The sequence below is a fragment of the Fibroporia radiculosa genome, assembly GCF_000313525.1.
Source record: "Fibroporia radiculosa TFFH 294 genomic supercontigs, scaffold1070, whole genome shotgun sequence".
Taxonomy (NCBI): domain Eukaryota; kingdom Fungi; phylum Basidiomycota; class Agaricomycetes; order Polyporales; family Fibroporiaceae; genus Fibroporia; species Fibroporia radiculosa.
In genome coordinates this window covers 1-22,024 of record NW_012133258.1, presented here as the reverse complement: position 1 = coordinate 22,024, position 22,024 = coordinate 1, and the positions used below count along the sequence as shown (strand labels likewise).

Below are 22,024 nucleotides of genomic sequence, written 5' to 3'. Positions count from 1 at the left end.
CCAAATCAAACTTAACTTTGGTTTAAGTCCCCAGCCTAGGACTTAAGTGTCAGTCTTAGGATGCACAGTCACTTCAGTGGAACTACTGATCCTCCCTCAATCCAGGTCCCTTAACACCAGGTCCCTTAACACTTAGTGTAATTTTACTGAAAATTTGTATTGTGAACTCAGTATAAGAATAATTAGCACAGTGATAAAAATATGGAACCATTCTAAACCATGTAAGGAACTCTCCAAAATAGTTTGTATATAGAGGCCATATAACTATTATATCAGACCAACACAACCATCTTAACTCCACACAAGGTTTAGCACCAGGCCCTGGCACAATCCAAGTTTAACTACATCACTTTCCCTTTGCCATCTAACACCAATACCTCTGGAGCAAAGCAATGGCATGTCTTGTGTTTACTGAAATAATGGTACTACCTTGAACATTCTTTCACCTGTTTCTTGACCATCATCACTAAGCAACACACCAAAAGCTGTCAAAGTCATTAGCCAGCAACCCTCAATTTCAGGCATTATTCCATGTATTTTTACAAGCTCAAGAAATCATTGCTTCAGAATACCTTTCAGTGTCTACCATTAAGACCATTCACAATCTCGCCAACATGACTCAATGCAGCATCTGCCTTGCGTAAATCACCTTCACTCAGACTGTTCGACTTGCCGCCGCCAGGCGTGCTCGCCCCAGACATGACCGAACTTGCGCGCGACCGGACCTTCATTACGAGGGGACTAACGCCAAAGTCAGCTTCAGCCAGGCCAAAAGGATAAAGTAGGTCATACAATGGATATCCCTCGTCTTCGTCATCCGCTTGTGTCGGCCACTGGTGTCCACGATAGTCACTTGTACCCAGTGCTTGCATCTAACGCACCTCAGAAGGCATTTAGGTCCGAAAACAGCATAAACAAATCGACAACCTACCTCTTCGGTGAGCGTCCCAATGTCTCCAGGCGTTGCGATCCCGGACATTCTAAAGCGCGGACTAGCTGGAACCGAGTTGGGCATCATTCGCTCCATGCCAAAATCGAATTCCTCCTCTTCTCCCTCCCCTCCCACCCCGTAGAACGCATCAGGATATGCCCTCCTCAATGCCAATTGCCTAGCCTTCGAGTATTCAATCCCCAAGTTCTTCCAATCCAGCAATGGGCTCAATCGCTCCACTCGGTTTCGCTGATTGATGCGTTGCCGTCTTGTCTTTTGCGCGAAAGCGAACATGTGGTCAGTAAGCTGGCTCACGGAATCCTCCACGGACTGTGAACGACGATCGACGATATAGCAACCCTCATCCTGTGGTCTTTCGATCAAGTCTTGCATAAAGCACCCGAAACCGGAGAGATTCGTAGTTACAGACGGAATTCCCATCTAATACATCGAAAGTGTCAGTGCATCCCTTCGCTTCACACGTTTGAGGCGTACCACCGTGCACTCCGCGGGTGTATACCCCCAAGGCTCATAATAACTTGGAAAGACGCCAAGATGGCATCCGCGCACAAATTCCTCGTAGTCAAGTCCCAGTATAGGGTTGTTCGAATTCAAGAAATCGGGGTGAAAGATAACCTTGACACGATCGGACCCGGAATTGAAGAGCTCAACACGTCGAATCTGGTTCAGAATCGGATCAGCCACGTCATCTGCCATGTTGTGTGTTGTCACTGGGGGCAGCGCGTTGCGTTTCAGGGCGAAGATGCGTCGTTTAAGAAGAACCTTATCTTCCTCGGATAAAAGGTCGTCTGGAGTGGGTAGGGTACCGTGTTCTCTAGCAAATCGGAAACGGTGAGATAGAGTACACTCGTTTTCAATCAAACATACCCGTTAGAGCGTATAGCATGTTCAAATAGCCGAGCACCAATTCTGTTCTGAATCTCAGTCACTGTATCACGTAGCTGTTTGGTGACCGCTTGGCCTTTCAGGGCGTCGATCGTGTATGAATGGGTAGAAGCGGGCATGATAATGAAGGCAATCACAGTCGTTTTCGAGCCGGATTTCTGTAAGCGGTAGTTGAGGCCTGCTCAGAGTTTATGAGATATGTGAGGCAATACAGTCTATGGTGAAATGACGTACGAGCTAGTGCCTCAATGAACATGTCCACACCCTTGTTGCGGTATTCATATCGCCCAGCAGTGAACATCTGATGCCGGGAACATAAGCCAAAAAGGAACCTCTACAATCAACAAATGTACATACGTATAAAGTGTCATCAAGGTTGAAATCGGAATGCCCGTAGAAATGGCCTCGAACAAAATCGTGGATTTTCGCCTTAGCTGTTGCGTGCAAATTTTGGAATTCGTGCATAGCTTGAAATTTGACAACGTTTAGCCCATTGGGAAGGACGCCGTCGGGCTTTCGCTTGAGGAGATGTTCCGATTCATAAGCCGTTATATGAGAAACAGTCGTAAAGACGTCGGCGCAATGTGTTGCAGAACGTTCGATGCAGTACCTGTGATAGATTCCACGCTTGCCAGCTTCGTGGTCAACGTCGAAGTACTGAAGGTTGTTGTAGAAATCGACGCTACCGGCACAAAGATAACGACCCAGGAGAGTGGCGTGCGTAGTGAAAACGGTAGTAATATCGACATGGCGTTTGCGGCAAAGGGGAATGGCGAGGCCGGCCTGCCATTCGTGGAAATGGGCGACAACAGCAGTATCCAGTTGTCGCGCAACGTACTAGATCGGACAGGTTCAGCGGAGTAACTGATGCGCAGAGATACGACGATACCTCGCCCAGGAACCAAGCGACTATATAGCCAAAGACGATCGTCTCGTTGGTCTCATGATCGTTCGGAGGTGTCGGGATGCCGGCGAGGTTCCAGAGATCCCCCTTCCATTCGTCCAGCCTAGAATACTGGCTGCCAGTGTCAAAGAGCAAGACATGGGGAGCACCCTCGATGAGCCATCGACCGTAGAGAACTTTGACACCGGCACTGCGCATCGACTCGAGAGTGCTGGCGATGTGGGGATCGGAGGGTTCTTGGGCCTCGACTTCCATGGGGGCGGTTTTGTAGCTGAGAGGTCCAATAAGACAGTATCTGTCACCATATTCAGAGACGGTGACGGGAACCTTGGTCTTGATGACGGTGTAGATCCCGCCAACCTTGTTGGCGACCTCCCATGCGCATTCGAAGAGGATAGAGTTGCGGACGTCGCGTTTCACGTCGGACATGGCTGAAGGCGTGAAAGATTGGGTGGTGATGCAGAGGAGAGCCCAGTAGATATAGGCCGGAGACAATGGGAAGGAGAAACCAAGGTCAGGAGGAAAGAAGTGGGACAGACTAAATGGGCGACGACAAGCTGGAGGTTGTATTCAACCCGGGTGAGACGTAAATTCGGACAGCATAGGAAGATGACCTAGTACGCCCGCTCGCATCAGGACTTGTCCACACATTATCCCAGTCCAACAATGACGTCACCTACACACGTGCCTCACTCTGGCCCCGTTCCCCACGGAAAAGCGCCCAACATTTCATTGCACTTTCATTGGCTCCCGTTTTCAGCGCAAGAATCCTTCTCGCCAGGCTCGTTAGGCTAGCACGCAACCAGACGGCAGATATCACTCGCCAGACCAATAAACCTGCTCATTAATGGCAGGATATGTGGAACCTAGTCCAATTACTTAAATCTATTCTAAAATGAGTACGATGAACTAGGAACTATAACCGCCACCGTGGTAGTAAGCTGGACCGGGTGTTGGTGCGTTCTTTGAGGTATCATGTAAAGTTTTTCAGTGTACCCATCAGGGAACTCTTTGTAACGCTATGAAGCTCCGTTAGAGACGGCTCTCGTCGGGGTAGACAGTGTCTCCCAAATATAAGGCTAACAGAGCAGGCATCAGCCACCACTGAACAGAACAATACGACAGCAGTCCCTACTCAAATAGAGCCATGATGGTCCACTTCCTATTGTCAGATTCTTCGAATACTAATGATCGAGGGCCATAGAAGACCTAGTACATAAAAGTTAGCACGATCGAGTGTGGGGAGAGCTCAGCTGTGTCAATATCATACCTCATCGTCGACCTCATGAGACTTCCGAGGAAGACAGTGCATGAATTTCCAGTCGCTATTCGCCCCTCCCTCCCGGCAGAGCTGCTCCGTTATTTGATACCCTTGAAAATCCTTGATACGCTGTTCTTTCTCAGCCTCCTGACCCATAGAAATCCTACGATAGATTTCAGATTTATTAAAAGGAATCCTGTCTCGTTGGACCACGACATCTGACGAGGATTACACTCACCAGGTGTCAGTGACAACCAAATCCGCGCCTTTCACCGCTTCAAGAGGGTCTTTTGTCCATAGAATATTCTTGTCGCACCCGAGTTCTAAAACCCTATCCCAAACAGGTTTCGGAGCTCGATATCGCTCATTTTCCGGGCTGGCGATGCGCAGTTGGTGACCCAACCGAGGATACGTTACCAGCATATCATGCAATACGTTGGCAGAATCTCCAACATATGCAACCGTCAAAGGACGCAGAGGGCGCAACTTCTGCACAAGGTCGGGGGACATCATGGGGTCTGGGTGAATTGAGGTGAAGAACGCATTCTCGTGCAGGGTCAGTAAATCCGCAAGGACTTGAGTAGGATGCCAGAGAGACGAGAGGGCATTTATGACCGGGACTATTGAATGAAGGGCCAATTCCTGCACACCATAGAATTATTGATACACATTTACGAATGGATGCATAACGTACCTCGATCTCCGAATGGTCTCCAACACGCGCAAAAATTCCCTGGCACATTCCACTGATCACCCGCGCCGTGTCTCGAAGACTCTCATTCACGCCCAGTTGAATGTCGTCATTTCCTAAGAAGAGTGCACGCCCACCAAGAAGGACAGCCGAGGTCTCAGCGGATATGCGAGTGCGAGTGCTACGCTTCGAGAACAGGAGAGCGATAGTTTTATTGAGGAGAGTAGGCGAAACCCCTGGCCTTCGCGGCTGTTCGCTGAAACGAGGACTGACCCATGGGCGAGACACTTGCTTGAGATGGTATGCATGCGCAACAAGCCGGTTGATTTGGTGGGTAGAGAGGTCGGCCAAAGTCAGCAGCCGAGGGATGTACCTTCGACCCTGGTTCATGTCAGGCTAGCAATAAAAGAGATAGAAATCTCGAGTTCACTGGTGCTGATGCTGTGATGTTCTTCGCTAGTCTGAGCCGGGCGTTACTAAACTGCAAGAGACCGTCACGGTGACTCATGCCCTAAAATTGGTCATACATACTACTTTCTTTATGAAAATACTCAAAGATATAATTAATATGATCAGGAAATACTTAAAGGATATCCTTCAAAACTGCCAAAAACAAACAAGGAGGTTTTTGTGCCAATTTCCAGGGAATATGATTCATGACATTTTCAAAGGAAATTCAATGTTGATATCTTCAAGTCTTTCCATCACATTTCAAGCGTAAATTCTCTGTTGTGTGTGCTTCGCGTCCCACTTTGACTCCAACGACTCGAATCCAACCTAGTAGTACAGCTGGCTCGCCATCATGATGCCATCGCGACAAACATATGCATAACATGCTCATATAGGAGCCTGGCTAGGCCAAGTACTGAGATGTGATCGTCACGTACGCGATGTCTGGACTCATGCATTAGCTAAAGAGAATTTCGTAGAGCAAACCTAGAACTACGCTAACGTCGACTCGATGGGCACGACTTGCACAAAAATCGTCCCGGTCAAATAGTGGTGGCAATATCTTTGATAAATAAATGAACAGAGTCGGGACGCCATACCCGCAAGTTCATGACCGTAATCATTGTCCCGTGCTCATGGAATAAGATTAATTACTGAATATATTAGCTTTCTATCGAGATAATGTTTCCTCCAGCTCCTGGTGAATAGAGAACCCAAGTCGTCTCTGTGTCTTCGATGCTCGTCTTCCACCCGTACGTCTGTAGAATGGAGTAAACACAGATGAACTTACAGCACATTAACAAGAATAGAACTCACTGTTGCTCCTGGCAGACGAATGTCTCTGGGGCACTATCCCACTTCTCGAGTACGTCTTTTCCTCTCACTTCTCCGTCACGGTCTTCGCGATCCGGAGGGCCAAATAAATCAAGCGCAAGTTGTGTATGCTTGACTCCAGCATACGTAGTAACGCAGCGTGGATTGACCATAATTCGCGCTGGCAGGAAGACGGAGTTGGGTATAGTAAGATCAATTGGGTCCTGGATCACCGGCGGGGGCGGTTCCGCAAGCTCAGGGTCAGAAGCATCATAGTCTGATCCTGCGTCAGCATCCGAATCCTCTTTGACCCTTTGACGTGGAACAAGGGGCTCTTTTGGGTTCTCGACATCACGTCTTTCTGCAGTGTTTTGTCTAGACCCATTTTCCTCACTTTCTATATCTGAGTCATAAGCACGAAGCTCCTGTCTCGCCTTCGACACCCATAGATCCCTGCAAAACCACGCTTGAGCACTGTCCAAACACTTATCGTCTGGATGCCGTACTGGAGCATCGGCAGGGGTACTTGCATTGTGGAAATGTGTGCCCGCTCGATATGCGATTCCGACATAATATGACTGAGAAGGATCTACGACGTGTGTCCCGGACTCACAGCAGAAGACTTGGAACGGGAGATGTTGCGTATAGCGTTGCGCACCGGTGACATCGCGAGGAGGAACGGAAGTAAGAGGAGAGGTGGAGATTGAAGATGATTTAGATTGGCGAAATTGGTCACCATTGATATCCCGAGTTCGCCACCTGCGTATTTGAATCCTCGTGAGTATTCAGTCAAGCCGTAAAGTGTGGCAAGGAAAAACCCACCGATCCGAGAAGATGAAGAACCCGTTATGTTCGGCCCAGTCCATTCCACATACCATAGCAGCCTCATTGGAAACGCTTAGCTTAATTGTTTCCAGGATATCGTTAGGGCAAGTAAATCCCTTGAGCCATACAACTCGATGAAACGTAATTTTGCGTTTTTCGTACAATTCATGAAGAGGCTCGAGAACTAAATTCCTGGTATATGCCTCCTCTAGGGGGTAGTAAGCCGCGACGGGATCGGTAGTCATTCCGGGGACTCTCCGTATTCGGAATGGAACACCCAGGAGAGTAAGAACTGCTTCGCAAAGGTCGGTGAGCGTCTCGGTCGAATCTGTAGAGTCGTAGTCTAGCATGGACACGAATATGTTCGAATTGCCTAATCGCCGGGCTAACTGGACGATGACGGCCAGCTGGTCTACTAAAAAATGGTCTGCGGAGTGGATTACCATGCCAATGTAGTACAAATGGTCTTGCCTGGCGAGATCTTCATATGCATCTTCGTACTTGTTCTGGCCAAATGGACGACTGAGAGTTGGACAAAGGGCAGCGACCCAGCCGTTCAAGGTCAAGAGCTGCTCAATGGACGAGATGACAGATTGCTCGTCCATAGGAGCTGTGTCATGAGCAATCACGCTGTAAAAATTGTAGTGACAGGCAGAGTCAAGATATGGGCATACTTACTATGGCTTCTGGAACCTCTCCCAAAAATCCAATACACCGTCTCGGATAGTGTCATGGAAAAGATCCTCCTTTTTGTCTCTACCCATTCGCACCTGTAGAAACTTGTGTCTTCGTGCATCTAAAAATTTGTCCGAACCCGCAACAAGATCGAGAACATTCTGTTTACGGATCTCTTGGGAATCAAAGTCATAATACGAAGAGATCTTGGACGCCGGAGACGAAGAAAGAACGATGAATCGAATGAACAAGAAGACAGCGACCAGTAGGAATATCCTGACGATGTTTCGGCGCCGTAGGAGGAAAGCCATGAGTATTAGCACGAGACCTGACAACCGAGCAACCGGGAGCGAACCTTGCCAGCAATCAATGCGGCGATGAAGAGGGGGAGAGTTGTTTCCGCCACCATCACTTCCCATATTGGCAAACTTCGATCTCCGTACCTTCACGTGGTCAGGAGAAAGTTGGAACTCTGGATTAGGCTGATTTTGTATAGTATAGACGAACAAGTTGAACACATCCAAGTAGGTAGTAGCATAGTCCAATGAGCTTACAACAGGACAGTGTCTCTTTCAACTCCTGATCAAGTATGTCACTTCTTCCTTCCACTCCTCTTCGCGCCAAACCCTTTAAATGTTGTCCCATCATCGGAATCGTCATCCACAATAGGAATTGGTGCTTTCTTCGAAGCTTGAGTGGGGTCGCGGCGAGCACTTGTGCCCTGTGTCCTTCCGGTAGAGCGTAACGTAAGGCCATCGTCAAATTCACCATCCTGACTCGCACCCGGAAACGCATCGCCATCGGACAACGGCAAATCCGCACCCAATTCCTGCCCGTCGTCCTCGGAATCGATAAAAAGTGCTTGTGTGTCCTTTCGTCCTGTTTGCCTTGTTTGTCTTTTTTGTGTCTGGCTCGATGCTGTTCGAGTTTGTGTCGTCTTCGCCGTTAGAGATGAATCATCCTCATCACTATCAGAGGCTTTCGGGGACGCTCTCCTTTTCCCCTTGCGCTGTATTTGAGTTTCAGATTTAACTTGCTGCTTTCGAACCTGAGGACGTTCTGCTACGTTGATGTCAGGCTGTGATTGCACTTGTGTCGAGTCCTTCCAGTATTCTAACGTCCATGTCTTAATAAAGCATAACTTCAACTTCAGAGCGACTCACGAGATCCTACACCATAGTCTTTATCGTCTTCAACGATTAGTTCAACAGGCAGTCTTCTATCGAGAGGCGATTTCTATCGGCAGGTGAGCATCAACTCATAAATGGAATGCGTTGACGTACCCGCTTGAACTTCTTGAAATCCCGCCTTCCTTCCCAATCAATCCTTCCCTGGCCCAGCTTTAACCCTTGCCGGCCATCCTCCTTTTTGTATACATCCATCTCCACAATTACCATGAAATTTCCTCTCAGATTTTTTTCATCACCAAAGTCATCCAAGACCGCCCACTCTTTTTGCTGCTGATCCTTATTCAATTCAGGCTTGGAGATACGCAAGTTATTAAATTCCCTGTCAAATGAATCTTCTGCTTTTTTCCCGCGCTTCGTAGTGGCAACGGCCCTCAAAAACGCCTCGTCGACATCTGGTTTGCTTAGAGCAGTGCTTGATGGCTTCTGACTCTTTTGACTCTGCAGCACCTTTGACGGAGGTTTAGCAGCAGTTTTAGAAGAAGGTTTGGAGGCTAGGTTGGTGGAGGGCTTAGGAACAGCTCGCACTATCTCTGACTCAATCGCATTCACATTCTCCACGGCGCGTCGCTTGACTCTTCCTGGTGCCTCCTCCATCACAGCATCTTCGCCAACGTCTTGGATCTTCCTCTTCAACATCCGTTCCTGTGTGGTCGAGGAGGTACCAGGTTCAATCCCTAATCCACTCATACTCTCTTCCTCCTCTTCAGCCAGTGGAGCCAACAGGACAACCTCAGCGACGCGTGACCTAGAAGCGGCCTGCGTCATACCTGTCTCGCTCTGTGTCAGGCTCTGAGCAGGCTGCGAAGAATAAGTGCCAAATTCCATCGCGCTATCAGATTGTATGATCCTCTCCGGATCGCTTTCCTCGAACAATGATTTGAATTTTTTCAGCGGCGGTTCGCTCATGCCTGGTTCTAGAGATTCAATGGTTAGGCCATAATGGTTGCTCGGGGTGGTTTGTGATGTGCCAGCGCGACGCTTCAAACGAGACCTCGGAGGCGCTGAAGTCTGAGTCTGTACAGCATGATTCGACCAATACCTTCATGTCACAGAAAATGCAAATCTTACAAGAGCATCAAATTTCACCGAGGGTTCCATAGGCGATGGAGCGACATCTTGTATTGCTTGGCTAAGGAGCAATTCACCATCAAAGTCGTCAACTGACGGATCGTCAATGCCTATGATAGGGGTTTTTGGTTTTCCAGCCCTGCGAACCAGGATCTGGTGCAAGATCAACAATAACGTTTTCGGGTAGGTTTGAAATATACACGCACTCGACGAGGCTTATGTTGCGGGTCCTCGGCGGTAACGACTTCTTCGACTATAGCCGGTGGGGGAGAGGGTGCAAGGGACGATGTACGGGAGATCGCTCTTCGCGGAAGGTTTCTCCTCGGTGCATTCTCGGCTAGTACAGGAGGAATCGATGGCTCGTCCGGGTGGGTGTTGGGCACAACATCGGGTAAAGGCGAAGACTCATGTCCAACTTGTGACCCTGCACAGTTGGTTATGAGTATGCAGATCACAAGCCAGAGGAAGTCTATAACTTGCCATGATCTTCCTGGCTATGAGCCTCGAGCTCGAGGCTGGATACGTCCGCGTTGACTATGGCTTCTATTAGTCGCTCCCTCGATGTAATGCGCAAATCAAACCTAAGAGCAGGACCTAGGTTCAGGCGACAGGGCTGACTGCAAATGAAAACCACTCTTACTTGGAAGCGTCATCGATTATTGCCTGCCACCCATCGTCCCCCGCTACCGGCTGAATGGCACTCTTATCTGCAATAATCACCAAAGTCTTCCCCTTTCCTTTTCCTTTTGCCAGAACAGAATGCATACTTCTCTCACCCCCTCCTATAGAAAAGCATTCATATTCACCTTCACTTTGTTTGACAAGCGCTCTCATTGCTTCTTGGATTTCTCTTCCCTTCTCAACAACGAAGATGAATCGAAAGCCACGGAATAGAGCCACCCGTGCCTCATTTTGTCCCCACTTTCCGAAAGTTCTCAGGGAGATTGGGAGGGAAGGTGAGAACGAGGGGTAGAATTTGTGAGTGGGTGGTAAGGAAAAAGACTCTTCAAGAGCAGATGGCGCTGCATTAGTGGACGAGCCCAGACGGATCACTTCAGTCAACCATTCAGGTCTAACAATGCATGCGACAGCGACTAGCGAGGCCGCTAAATCAGGTGTGAGCGAATACGTTGGGGTAAGGTGATGGGTAACGTCGGGCCGATGAGCAGGAGTCATACATATTCCTGTTCTATGTCAACGAGGAAAGTACAAGGGTCCATTATAACGACGCCCACCTAGTTCCGAGCAATCCTGGAGGGAGAAGGATGGCATTGCAGGAGAAGGCGGTCTATAACAACAGACCTTAACCCATTGGACTCTGAGACGTGAGTGAACATGCATTCAGTCAAATAACAATAAATGGGGCAAATCACGGACTGACGTTACTGTGACACCTGTCACCATATGCACGACATCCCCATGCTGGAGATCCGCTACTTCTCCTGGATTGATAACATATGGGTCGTCCTTCCCAACGCGAATCATGTGTCGAGAGATGGTTTTCTTAGATTCTGACTTGAAGAACTCGAGAGTGAGGCTGGGGATAAAAGCTGGATTCGTCTAGTATAGTAGTATGGTCTTCAGTTTCAAACTTAGCTAATCGACCACTCGAGCCACGTACCGCGTCCTCAATCGAGCACTCTGCTACAACAAATTTGGCGTGTTCTCTGGATATCTTCTTGTGTCCGAGAACGAGAGGTTGGTCCTTCCGCCCTACTATATAAGTTTTACCCGCTTTCAGAAGTTTGGACCCTAAAGTGGTCAGGGCGAATGAGAAACAGTTGGTTACGGCTGACAGGGTACTTACGATGTGCCTGGGGCTCTTCTAGGCAGGCATCATCGAAGGGACCAGCGAGCACCCACATGCAAACGTCGCGAAGATTTTGAGCCCGGTAGTGGGCAAGCTTTTGGCCCTGGGCCACAGACACTTTGGGATAGTAACGCGAACGCGTCGGACGCGTACATGGGCACGTGCCACTAAGTACCAGTGAGTGCCACGCTAATTTAAGTCGATCAGGCAGACACTAGTTACTCATTTTCGAGGAAGTAGCCTTCTAAACACTTCGAAAGAAGGTTCTTCTGTTATGCCCGGGATGAACTCAATCGAAAGCGCTGATGCCTATTTATCATACGTTTTATCGTATGGAACAAGCCTCTTGTTACAATTATGGGATGCAATAAGAATACACGCACATCGTATAGCAGAAGGGTCGACGAGAGTAATCCAGACATTGATTCTACTATTATTACCCCAGACACGTCCTGTCAAATCATGAAGAGTCCACTGTTTGAGGTAGTGGCGTGGAGGATGCAGGGGGTGCGGACGAGTTGGATGAGGCTGGTACAGAGGGTGTGTTGAGCACTGTCCTTTGCGGCTTATAGTACGGAGAAGGCCATGGTTGCCCGGCACCGCCAGGAATGGTCTGAGCCGGCCCATGAGGGTATGCCCCATAGTAAGGAACGGTTTGCGTCGCAAGGGCATTGGATGTACCTGCCGTGTCCGCAGGCGCACCTGCTTTGGGACCCACGTACGGCTGCTGCCATTGTAGCTCGCGACTATTTTGCGCCTGCGACTGGTAACTATAACCATATGCAGAGTATGGTGTGGCGTTTGGATATACAGATTGGTTGCCGTACGGATAATTGTGTGCCGAGTACCCAGATGCGTTAAACTGAGGATTTGCCTGGTTGTAATGATACCTCCAATTTGCCGCGCTATATTGGTATGTTGGAGTCTGAGAGTACTGCGAAGGCGTATAGGGGCGCTGAGCAACCGAAGATGTCGATGCTGATGCTGATGGTGCTGTGGTTGCTGTTGTATTTAGCACCGTACCAACAGGCGTGCGTGAATTGGCTGCAGGAGTTGGCGAGCAGAATGCAGTTTTAGGTGGCGCCAGCGGCGGTGCAAGCCCTGCAGCATAGAAATAGTGTTAGAACAAATCAACAGAGCACGCAATGTGAACTCACGTTCGGGTTCTGCTGCAGGCTCAGTAGGTTTCTGGCCAACAGCCAATCCCTCAGTATTGCCAAACACCACGCTGCCCCACTTGAATTCTCTCTTCAGACCACGGTCCCATAGAACCTCAACGGCACACGATTCCTCGATGACACGCACAAGTGAGACCTCGAATACACCAGCACTGACGCGTAGCTTGATTCGCGACATAGGGGGAAGCGATAGCAGATCGTTGCGGATCTTGTCCTGTTTTACTGCGCGCTTGGCATCTGCGACAGCCTAGGATGGATCAGTCAGAAACCATGAAATGGGTATGATGCACCAGATCTTGAAGAACTTACAGGGTTATGCTGGGAACATAATACTTGGACTTCTATCTTCCTGATGAGTTTCAGGACTCGGGGCGCTACAGCATCAGAAGGACCATCATTAGATCTCATGCATGCCGTACTTTCCACCTCCATTGGGTTGGTAGTAGAACTGTCTGTAATAGAATCGCCAACTACAGCAGGCAATTTCTCTTCCAGAAGTTGTCCTGCTGGTGTAGTCGCATGAGGATCAAGAAGAACGACCTCCTTCTCCACTTCCCGAAGCACCTTGTACACAATGTTGTTGTCGCTCCCATCTCGCGCACAAGAGACATGAAAGGCCTTAGGGCATCTACCCTTGGTACACTGTATAGGAGCGCCATGGGCCTTATGTCGCGGTTTCGTACAGGCGGTGCATTTCTGGACACAATAATCGGGATGATGTTTCAATTTGCATATAAACCAAACTTAACTCACCAGATTCCAGCGGTCCTTGACGATCGCGTCTACACCAAACACCACGCGTTCCTTCACTCTCGCACCGTCAGCTTCATCTCCAGCAGTCTCAATCTCATCCACCCAGGTCTCTGGAATGACGTTGGCACAATTCTCGTGCGCCATCCAGACAGTACGCTTGAGACTTGCCCCTGGACTGTCATTTTGCAATCGCCATGCTGGAGGATCGTGCACTCGTAGCAGCGTCTCCTGGCTCATACACACACACAAGCAACATGGGAACGCCTCAGGCTCTTTCGGCTTCGGTCCAAGCTTCAGAATCACTTTCGGAGGACTGGATTTTGACTGCTTAGGGGACGAAGTCGAAGGTCCACTTTCATCTAAGGTAGATCCTGAGGGTCTCTTTTTCTTCGGTCTGATCGGACTGTCATCGCCTATGGCTTTCCGCTTTCGAGAAGAGCTCGGCTTCCCACTCTTGCTCGCCTTGGAATCTGGACGAGGTCGGCGAGACTGGCTATTCTCAATCTGAGCTCGCTCAGCCTCTCTATCCCGCAAAAGCTGATCAACATCGATTCGCACACTTGCAAGAGAAAAGTTATGATAAGCTCGAGTAATCGACGTCAGTCCAGAGCACATATATCTTACCTGAAATTCACGCAGCCACATGCTTTAGCTTTGCGTCCAATGTCAATCCAACTATCCAGAGCGAAATTAACACTCTCCGCGCAGTTGAAGCCAAGATTGAACCCCGCGTGATATCCCATAGGGAAGGTTATGACAAATTCGCCCGCATGTTGTACCAGAGTGTTCGGACGACATGATGAACCCGATAAGAGTGTCGGCGATGCCAAGAAAGACTTGTGCCTCAAAAACTGAGCACAATTTGAGACATCTTTGGGAAAATAACCTAGGACATCGACGATTAGCCCCTGACTAGTAACTTCGTCGAAGATCATTACCTCTCATCGTCTGCTCAAGCGCAGCTGCCCTGGCTTGAGGCATTGCGTACCAGAATTTCGGTGCCCCAAAGTGCACATAGTTAATGCTGAATAAATCCATATCCTCCACGTGCCAGGCGAAGGTGGCTCGCCACATGCCAAAGTACAAGTAGGGAGTATTGACTCCCGGAAGGCCCTTCGACGAAGCAGGCAGCAAACGACTCAGAGCAGATTGTAGACGAGCCACATTCCACGACGTGGTCTCCTCCGTAAAGAGCGATCCTTGATATGACTAGATGTTAGTGGGAGATAAACGCGAGCTATGACCTATCACTCACCGGCTAGATCGGCACCATACCAAGCAGATTTGCCGAGTCCACAATTCCTCCAATACCGTCGTTCTAATTCTCTGCAGAAGGCAGGAGTATAATCAAAAGATGTGGTATTAGGAGGAAGCCAGTCCGAATGTGGATCAAACGTCTCCAAGAACGTTTTATCCTTGACCGCTCTTTCAGCTAGATTGGCCTCCTTCGTTTGGCGAGTCTGTGGTATACGCCGCCCTTTGACTCGGGGTTTTTCGTCTTCGGCCTCTTCGTTCTTGTCGTCGCTCTCGAAGGGCTGCTGAGGAGGGGCAATGCCGTTATCTGCATTCTCTTCTCCACCCGCGGGACTAGCAGCATTCAGGTATCCTTCTGCGTCACCAACCGTCGCCAGAGGTATTGCTGAAGTACCAGAAGTGTTTGGTGGCGAGGAAATAAGAGATGTTGACCCGCCGTCACCAATGAGGTTGCCCACGCCTTCCTCTTCCTCCTCCTTGATGCTACTTGTGCCAGGCTCGGGCTCGGCAGTCTCCGACTCCCTCTTCTTACGCGCCCTGCGCGTTCGCGGCTTCACACTTCCGTTCGTCGCGCGTGCATGCAGCCCAATATCATCAACACCAGGGGCACGTAGTTCATCTTTCGCGCAGAGCTCGGCCCATTCTCGTATGCTTAAATTGCGCCGCCTCTCGACGTTCTCCTGACGGAACAAGCCGCCGCGACCGAACATGTGTTGCTCGATAGGACTCTTCAGCTTCACTTGAGCAAGCTGGTCAGTGAGGGGTGGCAATGCATCGGTCCTGAGCGGGACGATCAATTCAACGCATCCTCACAACAATAAGGCTACAGGACGAACCACTCCTTCGGTGGAATGACTTTCACAATACCACTTCGCATCCCCCAACATTCGATTCTGTTCAAGTACGCCTCGAAGTCTCTAAACTCCTCCATCGTCGGTTTGAACACGGGTATGCCGCGCTGGGCTAAAGGATCCTGCGCCGGATCGAGCCAGGTTCTGCCCCCCGAGTCCGGCGACGGAGGTAGTGGATTGGCATTCTCCGAGCCATAAAAGTGATCAGGTTGTACTGGATACTCTGGGGACGAGGAACGAGACGTTGGTGACGGTGTGAGAGAGGGGCTGCGATCTGAACCACTGGACATTGCGAGAAAGACAGGATATGCGTGAGTACGACAAGGTGGCCGCGGACAGATGTGTCCGGAATCTCAGAGTGACGCAAGACGGCCTGAAATTGATATATAGCTAATGTAACGGGGCGTGCGCAAGCAAATTGTCGAAAGCGAGTGCGATAGTCGCAAAATATGGCCAGCGGGGAGGCGATGTTGGTCGTCGAGACTCAGACTCGACCTCGTCCCGGATTCCAGCCACAGTGCTCGGCGCGCGACCCATTCCCATATGGAGGCAAACTTGCCCTGAAGTTTTGGAGATCGGCAATGCTTAATTTCACGCTATCCTATTGACAAATGGGCGATAACATACAACTATAACAATGGTTAATTAATGTAACGAGGCTGAAAATATTTTCTGCACTTTAAAGTACAAGGCTATCAACACAGCCATAAGTAATCGGGAATTCTACATTTCACAGGACGAGGATATTAGAGTCCAATTTGCGACGGGAGAAGTCCTCAGCGCCCTCGAGAAGTATGAGAGAGAGATGAACCACATACAAACATCTCAATGTAATAGACAGCGATGCAGGGTTCGTCACAGCGTATATGAGTATACATCCGAGCGCACCAGACACCTCAGTGGGCCGTACACCAATTCGTCAAGTCGCGTGGACCGAATCGCGAGGTACGTCATGACATCAGCGTCTTCCCGACGAGAAAGCAATCAGCTTTCGCGGTGATCTTCGTTCATGTTCACGCTCCCAGAAGTTCCGGCCCCAGAACGATCCAGATAGGGCGGCGGCAATTCTTGCACAACTCCTCCGTCCCGATGTTGGATGATAATATCCGGTTCCGCATCGGAGTCGAAGGCCAATCCACTGATATTCAGCGTGCTGTAGCTGCGCTCAAGTGCCACCCGAGGCTGTCGGTGATCAAGCGCCGGCACTCTCAGCTCGGAAAATAACAGAGGTGGTAGCTGTGGCATCGCACTGGGCGCTGTCGAGTTTGGCGACAATGGGTCCGCTCTGTTTCGGCGGCGTTTTGAGGGTGGGTCAGGAGACGACGGAGGTGAAGCTGGAGGAGATACGTGTGGCGTTGAAGATGTCCTCACATGTCGGTATCCATCTGCACCAGGTAAAGACAGCACAGGAATATTTGACGGACCCCTGGCAGCCATTGTCATGCTGCTGGCTGCCGAATTCGACTTCAGATATCGGTAAGGCTCTTTCCTTTGAGGAACTTCGGCGGGATCCTGATTGGGCACGACCCAGCTTCGTGCCATAGTGTCTTGGTCATCCCAGATCCCAGTCGGCAACGACCTCCTACGTCTCCTCCACCACCAAGCCCCGAGAGCCATGATGATACATGGCAGCCCCACCCCAAGAACTATGCCGATGATAAGGTCCCTGCGATGGCGTTCGGCGGCCTCGGCGGCGGCCTTCGCACTAGCAGCAGCCTGTGCAGCGATCTGAGCTGATGTTGAAGCCGAGGATCGTAGACCAACGCAATCATTGTTGCTTGAACCTACTGTGTTTACGATTGAGGTGGCGTAACCCCATCGGTCGTTGCTTGAGTGGCAAGACAATCAGCTTAGTGGACCAGAAAAACCTCTGGAATGCTTACGCGTCGACTACAGCGGCTAGATTGGGAAGCGACTTAGTACACTCCATTTTTGACAACATTGAAACCCACGCTCACCAAGGATTTGACCATTCGGATTAGCTCGATCAATGTAGGTGAAGACGTTGAACCCTTGGGCCATCGAGATATTCGTGGTTACAGGAGAGTCGAGGGCGGCGAGTACAACGCTATAAGGTTGTGTCCCATTTGTGATGGTCAAACCCCACGGCTCGCATGTCGTCAGAGAATCAGTGACATTAGATGCAATGTGTGGTGGATTTGACGGGGCAGGCGGAATGCATGACGTATCACTACCGGCTGCAGGACGTCAGTCAATAGAATCCTCTGTAGTGGGGTAATCTGCTTGCACCTGTAACATTAAATAGGGTGGGTGAGATACCTCCTGCACTACCGTTCGAATCAACCATAGACAACATCAACGCGGATTCTACACACAAGTTAGGACCCAGGAAGTACTTTTATAGGGAACGCACCTCTACGATGACCAACCTGCCACCTTAACTGAGATGGCTCGGATCCAATCATGCTCGTTGTAGGAATGCCTCCCGCTTCAAACGCGATCAGGTAATACGGCGGAACACCCAACTCTGAGGCGTTGTTCGTGATTGATTCAACCACGATACTCATGTTCTGGCACTCCTGCAGCTCAGAAAGGATGAACTGAAACAATCTGTGAGCATGCGCCTGGAGGCGACGATGGTCAGGCCCTGCATACATTATTACCGAACGTCCATTGAAATGCTCGTGACTGGGCGCGACATTGTGTAATAAGTAGGTGCGAAGCAATGACAAGGAAGAGCAGCCTGAGTAGCATGGAGAACCAGGGTACTTTATGTCCTACTGTAGAGTCCTACGAGTGAGCGACGAGGAGGCGAGGAGGAGGTCGTCCGACAAGCGTGTGCCCGGAAGATAAACCGAGCGAGGCCTAGCAGGAGCGCCAGACGCCTTATGACCGGGTTCCTGGTTCATACGCCGATGCGATGTCGGGGAAGCGATGTCATCCGCGGCCCCGGAAGCGCATCGTAGTTTCTACTACTACCGACTTGATTAGAGCAAGATCCAGATGTAATATACCACGACTACTGAATTTACAAACCTTGTGTGGCTAGTCTCCGTTCCCATAGCACATCACCGGACTGAGAGGAATGCAGAAAACTGATGCAACGTTGGAAGCAAACCTTAGCATCCGGCTCGCTTGGAAGCGGCGGAAGTAGCATTCCAACGTTTGGCGCCTGTGCGCCGTGACGCGGTCCCGATCGATCCTGCCAGGTCCAGGCGCAGAGATTCTAGTGGACGCCTTTGCCTGGTCGTGACCCAGCCGCCGAAGATAAGTACTGGAGGCGTATTTCCTACCCCTTTTCAGATTCTGCATTTGACATGGATGAACATGAGAGCCTAAGGGCAAGTCAATAAAAAAACACCAGACCCATCGCAGTGAGCGTATACTACTCTCAGTCTTGCTGGCGCTCTTGCTCTTCTCATGATCGGGTTCATCAATCGTAGCCGTCTCCGCTCCACCGATGTCAAAATTGGCAGGAAAATTATACATGATGTGATGCTGTGCGCTCTCCAGACTGGTGATGGCCCTATCTATCTCCTAGTACAGTCGCCAAGGATGTCATCTCAAAAGTCGATGAGCTCTGGTATCAACTGAGGTGAATCCAACCTTGCTATGCGCCACCGCAGTCAACTGCACCTCGAGAGTAGAGAATACAACGGAAGCACAACTCACTTCGAGGCCGATTCAGCGTTATTGCGAGCGGTAGTGATAAACTCACGCAGAGAACGAGGGCGTAAATCACACATCACTATCCGTTACGTACGCCCCCATCATTATGGTCCACACTCGGGACCAAAACCTAGCCGTTCGTTGATCAGCACTCTGCCCAGCTTCATATTGACGTTAGACAAGTTCATGATATACGCTGTTGCCGCTGTTGGTCGATGGGCTTGTACAAACTGCTGGTAGCAGTGTTAGACAGGGTCACCAAAAGTGTCGGACCCTAATTGCGGGACGTATGAGTTCTCTGTGGACGCTATCTCGATTCTCGAGATCCACTACAATGCATAGCATTGCATCCCGACCTTCGTTTTGTTTACCGATCGGACTTCAAGGAAGACGCTACCAAGGCACGAACGTTCCTCATTCCCAGTTCTCAGTATTGGAAATAACATACAATTTGGCTACGGGTGAAAGAAGTGCGTGATAAATCGCGTCCATTGACTCAACGGCGAGATGTCGAATTACTCACGATTCGCTCAGCATAATCTGTGCAGTCAAAGGATACATTGATGCGCACGAGAAGAGTCGAACCAGAGTCCTACTAGAACAAGCTGCATAAGTTGACCGCAACTTGAAGGATGACACAAATCATGGATCCCAGTACTCACTGTGAGAAGCTACACCTCTTTGATATGCCGTCCTATAATTAGGATCAAAGTAAATTCTTAAAAAAGTACATGGTTGGTTCAACGGCTTCGATGAATTTCGAGTACAAAAGGTCGGCCAAGCATCACCCCCATGGCCAAGCTGTCGAAACTTTTGAGGCGCTATCGACGCGTCACGCTTACGTAAAGCGCGTCGACGCGCGTACTGCAGGCCCTCACCTCGGCCTACATACTTCAGATTATACCTACCATCCTGCTGCTCTCATTTCGCCATGGACCATTTTCCATCTGCTTGGGGCCGTCCGGTACGATTCATGTACTTGTGCTGCTTTATTTACTCAATGTTTCCCAGAGAAACGACCAGAATGACATGTACAACACATATCCTATCCACCAACGCCCGTCCAGTCACACAAACACCTTCACTGAGGGCGTGCAGCGTACACAGTGAGTGATCTGTTGATTATACGTAGTATCCCACTGATTCTGTTTCAGGCAGCCCATTGTCACTGGTACCAGTGTCCTCGCAATCCAGTACAAGGATGGGATTATGATGGCTGCTGACAATCTCGGTATATTCCTTTGATCTTGCTTCAATATCCAAGCTATACTTACTGATGCCGACCCCTAGCATCATATGGCTCTCTTGCACGTTTCAAGGACATACAGCGTCTGCACCCAGTTGGCCCAAGCACTGTCATCGGTGCCTCAGGCGACATGTCCGATTTCCAACACCTACAGCACACCCTTGATGCTCTCATTACGGACGAATTCACCCAGTCTGACGGTGAGGCCAACGCTCTTGGTCCTGCGGAGGTCCATGAGTATCTCTCTCGCGTTCTATACTCAAGGCGTTCGAAAATGGATCCTATTTGGAACGCCCTGCTAGTGGGCGGTCTACAAGATGGAAAACGGTGCGTTTATGATCATATACTAGTACGTTATCACCTAAACGCAAGTATTTTGGACCAGATTTCTGGCATACGTTGATCTCCTGGGAACTACCTATTCAGCACCTTCTATAGCTACAGGCTACGGCGCTCACATCGCCATTCCTCTCCTCCGAGATGTGGTTGATGGGCACCAAGATACGCTCACTGAAGAAGATGCCCGTCAGCTCTTACATGACTGTATGCGCGTGCTCTACTATCGTGATGCACGTAGTTTGGACAAGGTAAGTCTCGAATTCACTCACTGCTTTTGCGATCGTGTACATGCGGCAGAGCAACAGCTTCACTGCATCGTATTCCATATCGCTAGTAATATGGCTACTGGATGCTTCAATCGCATACTGATATGTTCATTAGTACCAACTTGCTACGGTCACAGCCACGGGCGTGTCCATCTCCGATCAGATAAAGCTCGACACAACCTGGGCTTTTGCCGAGGGCCTTCGAGGTTACGGTGCACAGACGCAATAAACAACTTGGTGTCGTTGACTTTTGGTCACAGCAAGGAGTGGTCTGTCGTGACATGTGTAATACTACCCATAATACACTGGATAAGTAACCGTGCCCCACACAGTTATTGATTTATCCCATTTGTCGTCCTATGGATCCCATTCCAGAGATACGTAGGGTAGAGTGAGTGTTCAAACTTTCACATTACACTGAGTGCGTTGGAGGATTTCGGTGCGATGCGAGTCTTCAGCCAAATGTTCTTGCGGAGTGAGACAGGTCACACCTAACGTTCGATGGAATCTAGTAAGGGCCCCGCGAATATATTCACTCTGACACTAATGCAGTATAAGCAACGAAGAACCATAAGAAAACTAGTCTCGCAAACTACATCACGGACATCCGCTCAGCACATAGTATAAGCCGCAGCGAGTGCAGCGCCATGGCGTTATCTACACCTACACCTTATTCTTCTTTATTTTACGGACGTTTTTCTCATTGGAGACAGCCTCTTCTGAGCCTCTCTTGCGCTTCGCTTGTGCCCGTGTCAGAGCGCGCTTCGTCTCGCCATCTGGGAGAGCGCTCAAGTCAAAATATGTTGACGCCATTTCCAAAAGCCTGCACCAAGGATATCAACGAACGTCATCAGAGCATAGAGACAGCGTGGAGTCAACATACCACTCTGGGCGGACATCCGTCACAGTACGGATGTATGGCTTCGTCGTGAGGACAAATTCATTGAAGATAACCCATTCCGGCTGCGTGTCCAACCCGCACG

General features: G+C 49.8%; 7 protein-coding genes across 7 annotated transcripts; 1 reads left to right on the top strand and 6 right to left on the bottom strand.

Annotated features, from left to right (window-relative positions):
• Positions 1-575: 575 nt before the first annotated feature.
• On the bottom strand, positions 576-3,170 carry FIBRA_02064 (uncharacterized protein; the record flags this gene model as incomplete). The annotated part of the gene is made up of 8 exons (XM_012323931.1): positions 576-741; positions 793-872; positions 932-1,372; positions 1,427-1,766; positions 1,820-2,015; positions 2,072-2,138; positions 2,195-2,674; positions 2,727-3,170. The coding sequence occupies 8 exons, from the start codon at positions 3,168-3,170 to the stop codon at positions 576-578; spliced, it is 2,214 nt and encodes a 737-aa protein (XP_012179321.1).
• Positions 3,171-3,872: 702 nt separating this feature from the next.
• FIBRA_02063 (uncharacterized protein) lies at positions 3,873-5,083 on the bottom strand (the record flags this gene model as incomplete). The annotated part of the gene is made up of 4 exons (XM_012323930.1): positions 3,873-3,950; positions 4,012-4,165; positions 4,241-4,644; positions 4,697-5,083. 4 exons carry the CDS (start codon positions 5,081-5,083, stop codon positions 3,873-3,875), a joined length of 1,023 nt encoding a protein of 340 aa, XP_012179320.1.
• Positions 5,084-5,813: 730 nt separating this feature from the next.
• FIBRA_02062 (uncharacterized protein) lies at positions 5,814-7,875 on the bottom strand (the record flags this gene model as incomplete). The annotated part of the gene is made up of 4 exons (XM_012323929.1): positions 5,814-5,901; positions 5,960-6,715; positions 6,779-7,411; positions 7,460-7,875. The coding sequence occupies 4 exons, from the start codon at positions 7,873-7,875 to the stop codon at positions 5,814-5,816; spliced, it is 1,893 nt and encodes a 630-aa protein (XP_012179319.1).
• Positions 7,876-8,048: 173 nt separating this feature from the next.
• FIBRA_02061 (uncharacterized protein) lies at positions 8,049-11,579 on the bottom strand (the record flags this gene model as incomplete). The annotated part of the gene is made up of 10 exons (XM_012323928.1): positions 8,049-8,569; positions 8,620-8,692; positions 8,740-9,660; positions 9,715-9,867; positions 9,921-10,138; positions 10,521-10,898; positions 10,950-11,032; positions 11,096-11,274; positions 11,336-11,466; positions 11,522-11,579. The coding sequence occupies 10 exons, from the start codon at positions 11,577-11,579 to the stop codon at positions 8,049-8,051; spliced, it is 2,715 nt and encodes a 904-aa protein (XP_012179318.1).
• Positions 11,580-11,984: 405 nt separating this feature from the next.
• FIBRA_02060 (uncharacterized protein) lies at positions 11,985-15,850 on the bottom strand (the record flags this gene model as incomplete). The annotated part of the gene is made up of 9 exons (XM_012323927.1): positions 11,985-12,625; positions 12,682-12,949; positions 13,012-13,076; positions 13,122-13,398; positions 13,456-14,014; positions 14,080-14,341; positions 14,394-14,654; positions 14,711-15,489; positions 15,546-15,850. The coding sequence occupies 9 exons, from the start codon at positions 15,848-15,850 to the stop codon at positions 11,985-11,987; spliced, it is 3,417 nt and encodes a 1,138-aa protein (XP_012179317.1).
• Positions 15,851-16,544: 694 nt separating this feature from the next.
• Positions 16,545-18,275, bottom strand: FIBRA_02059 (uncharacterized protein; the record flags this gene model as incomplete). Its single annotated transcript, XM_012323926.1, has 6 exons — positions 16,545-17,388; positions 17,444-17,459; positions 17,519-17,758; positions 17,811-17,888; positions 17,935-18,121; positions 18,177-18,275. The coding sequence occupies 6 exons, from the start codon at positions 18,273-18,275 to the stop codon at positions 16,545-16,547; spliced, it is 1,464 nt and encodes a 487-aa protein (XP_012179316.1).
• A 1,846-nt stretch (positions 18,276-20,121) lies between these two features.
• On the top strand, positions 20,122-21,270 carry FIBRA_02058 (uncharacterized protein; the record flags this gene model as incomplete). Its single annotated transcript, XM_012323925.1, has 7 exons — positions 20,122-20,154; positions 20,202-20,296; positions 20,345-20,421; positions 20,481-20,763; positions 20,822-21,023; positions 21,073-21,108; positions 21,157-21,270. 7 exons carry the CDS (start codon positions 20,122-20,124, stop codon positions 21,268-21,270), a joined length of 840 nt encoding a protein of 279 aa, XP_012179315.1.
• Positions 21,271-22,024: the final 754 nt, after the last annotated feature.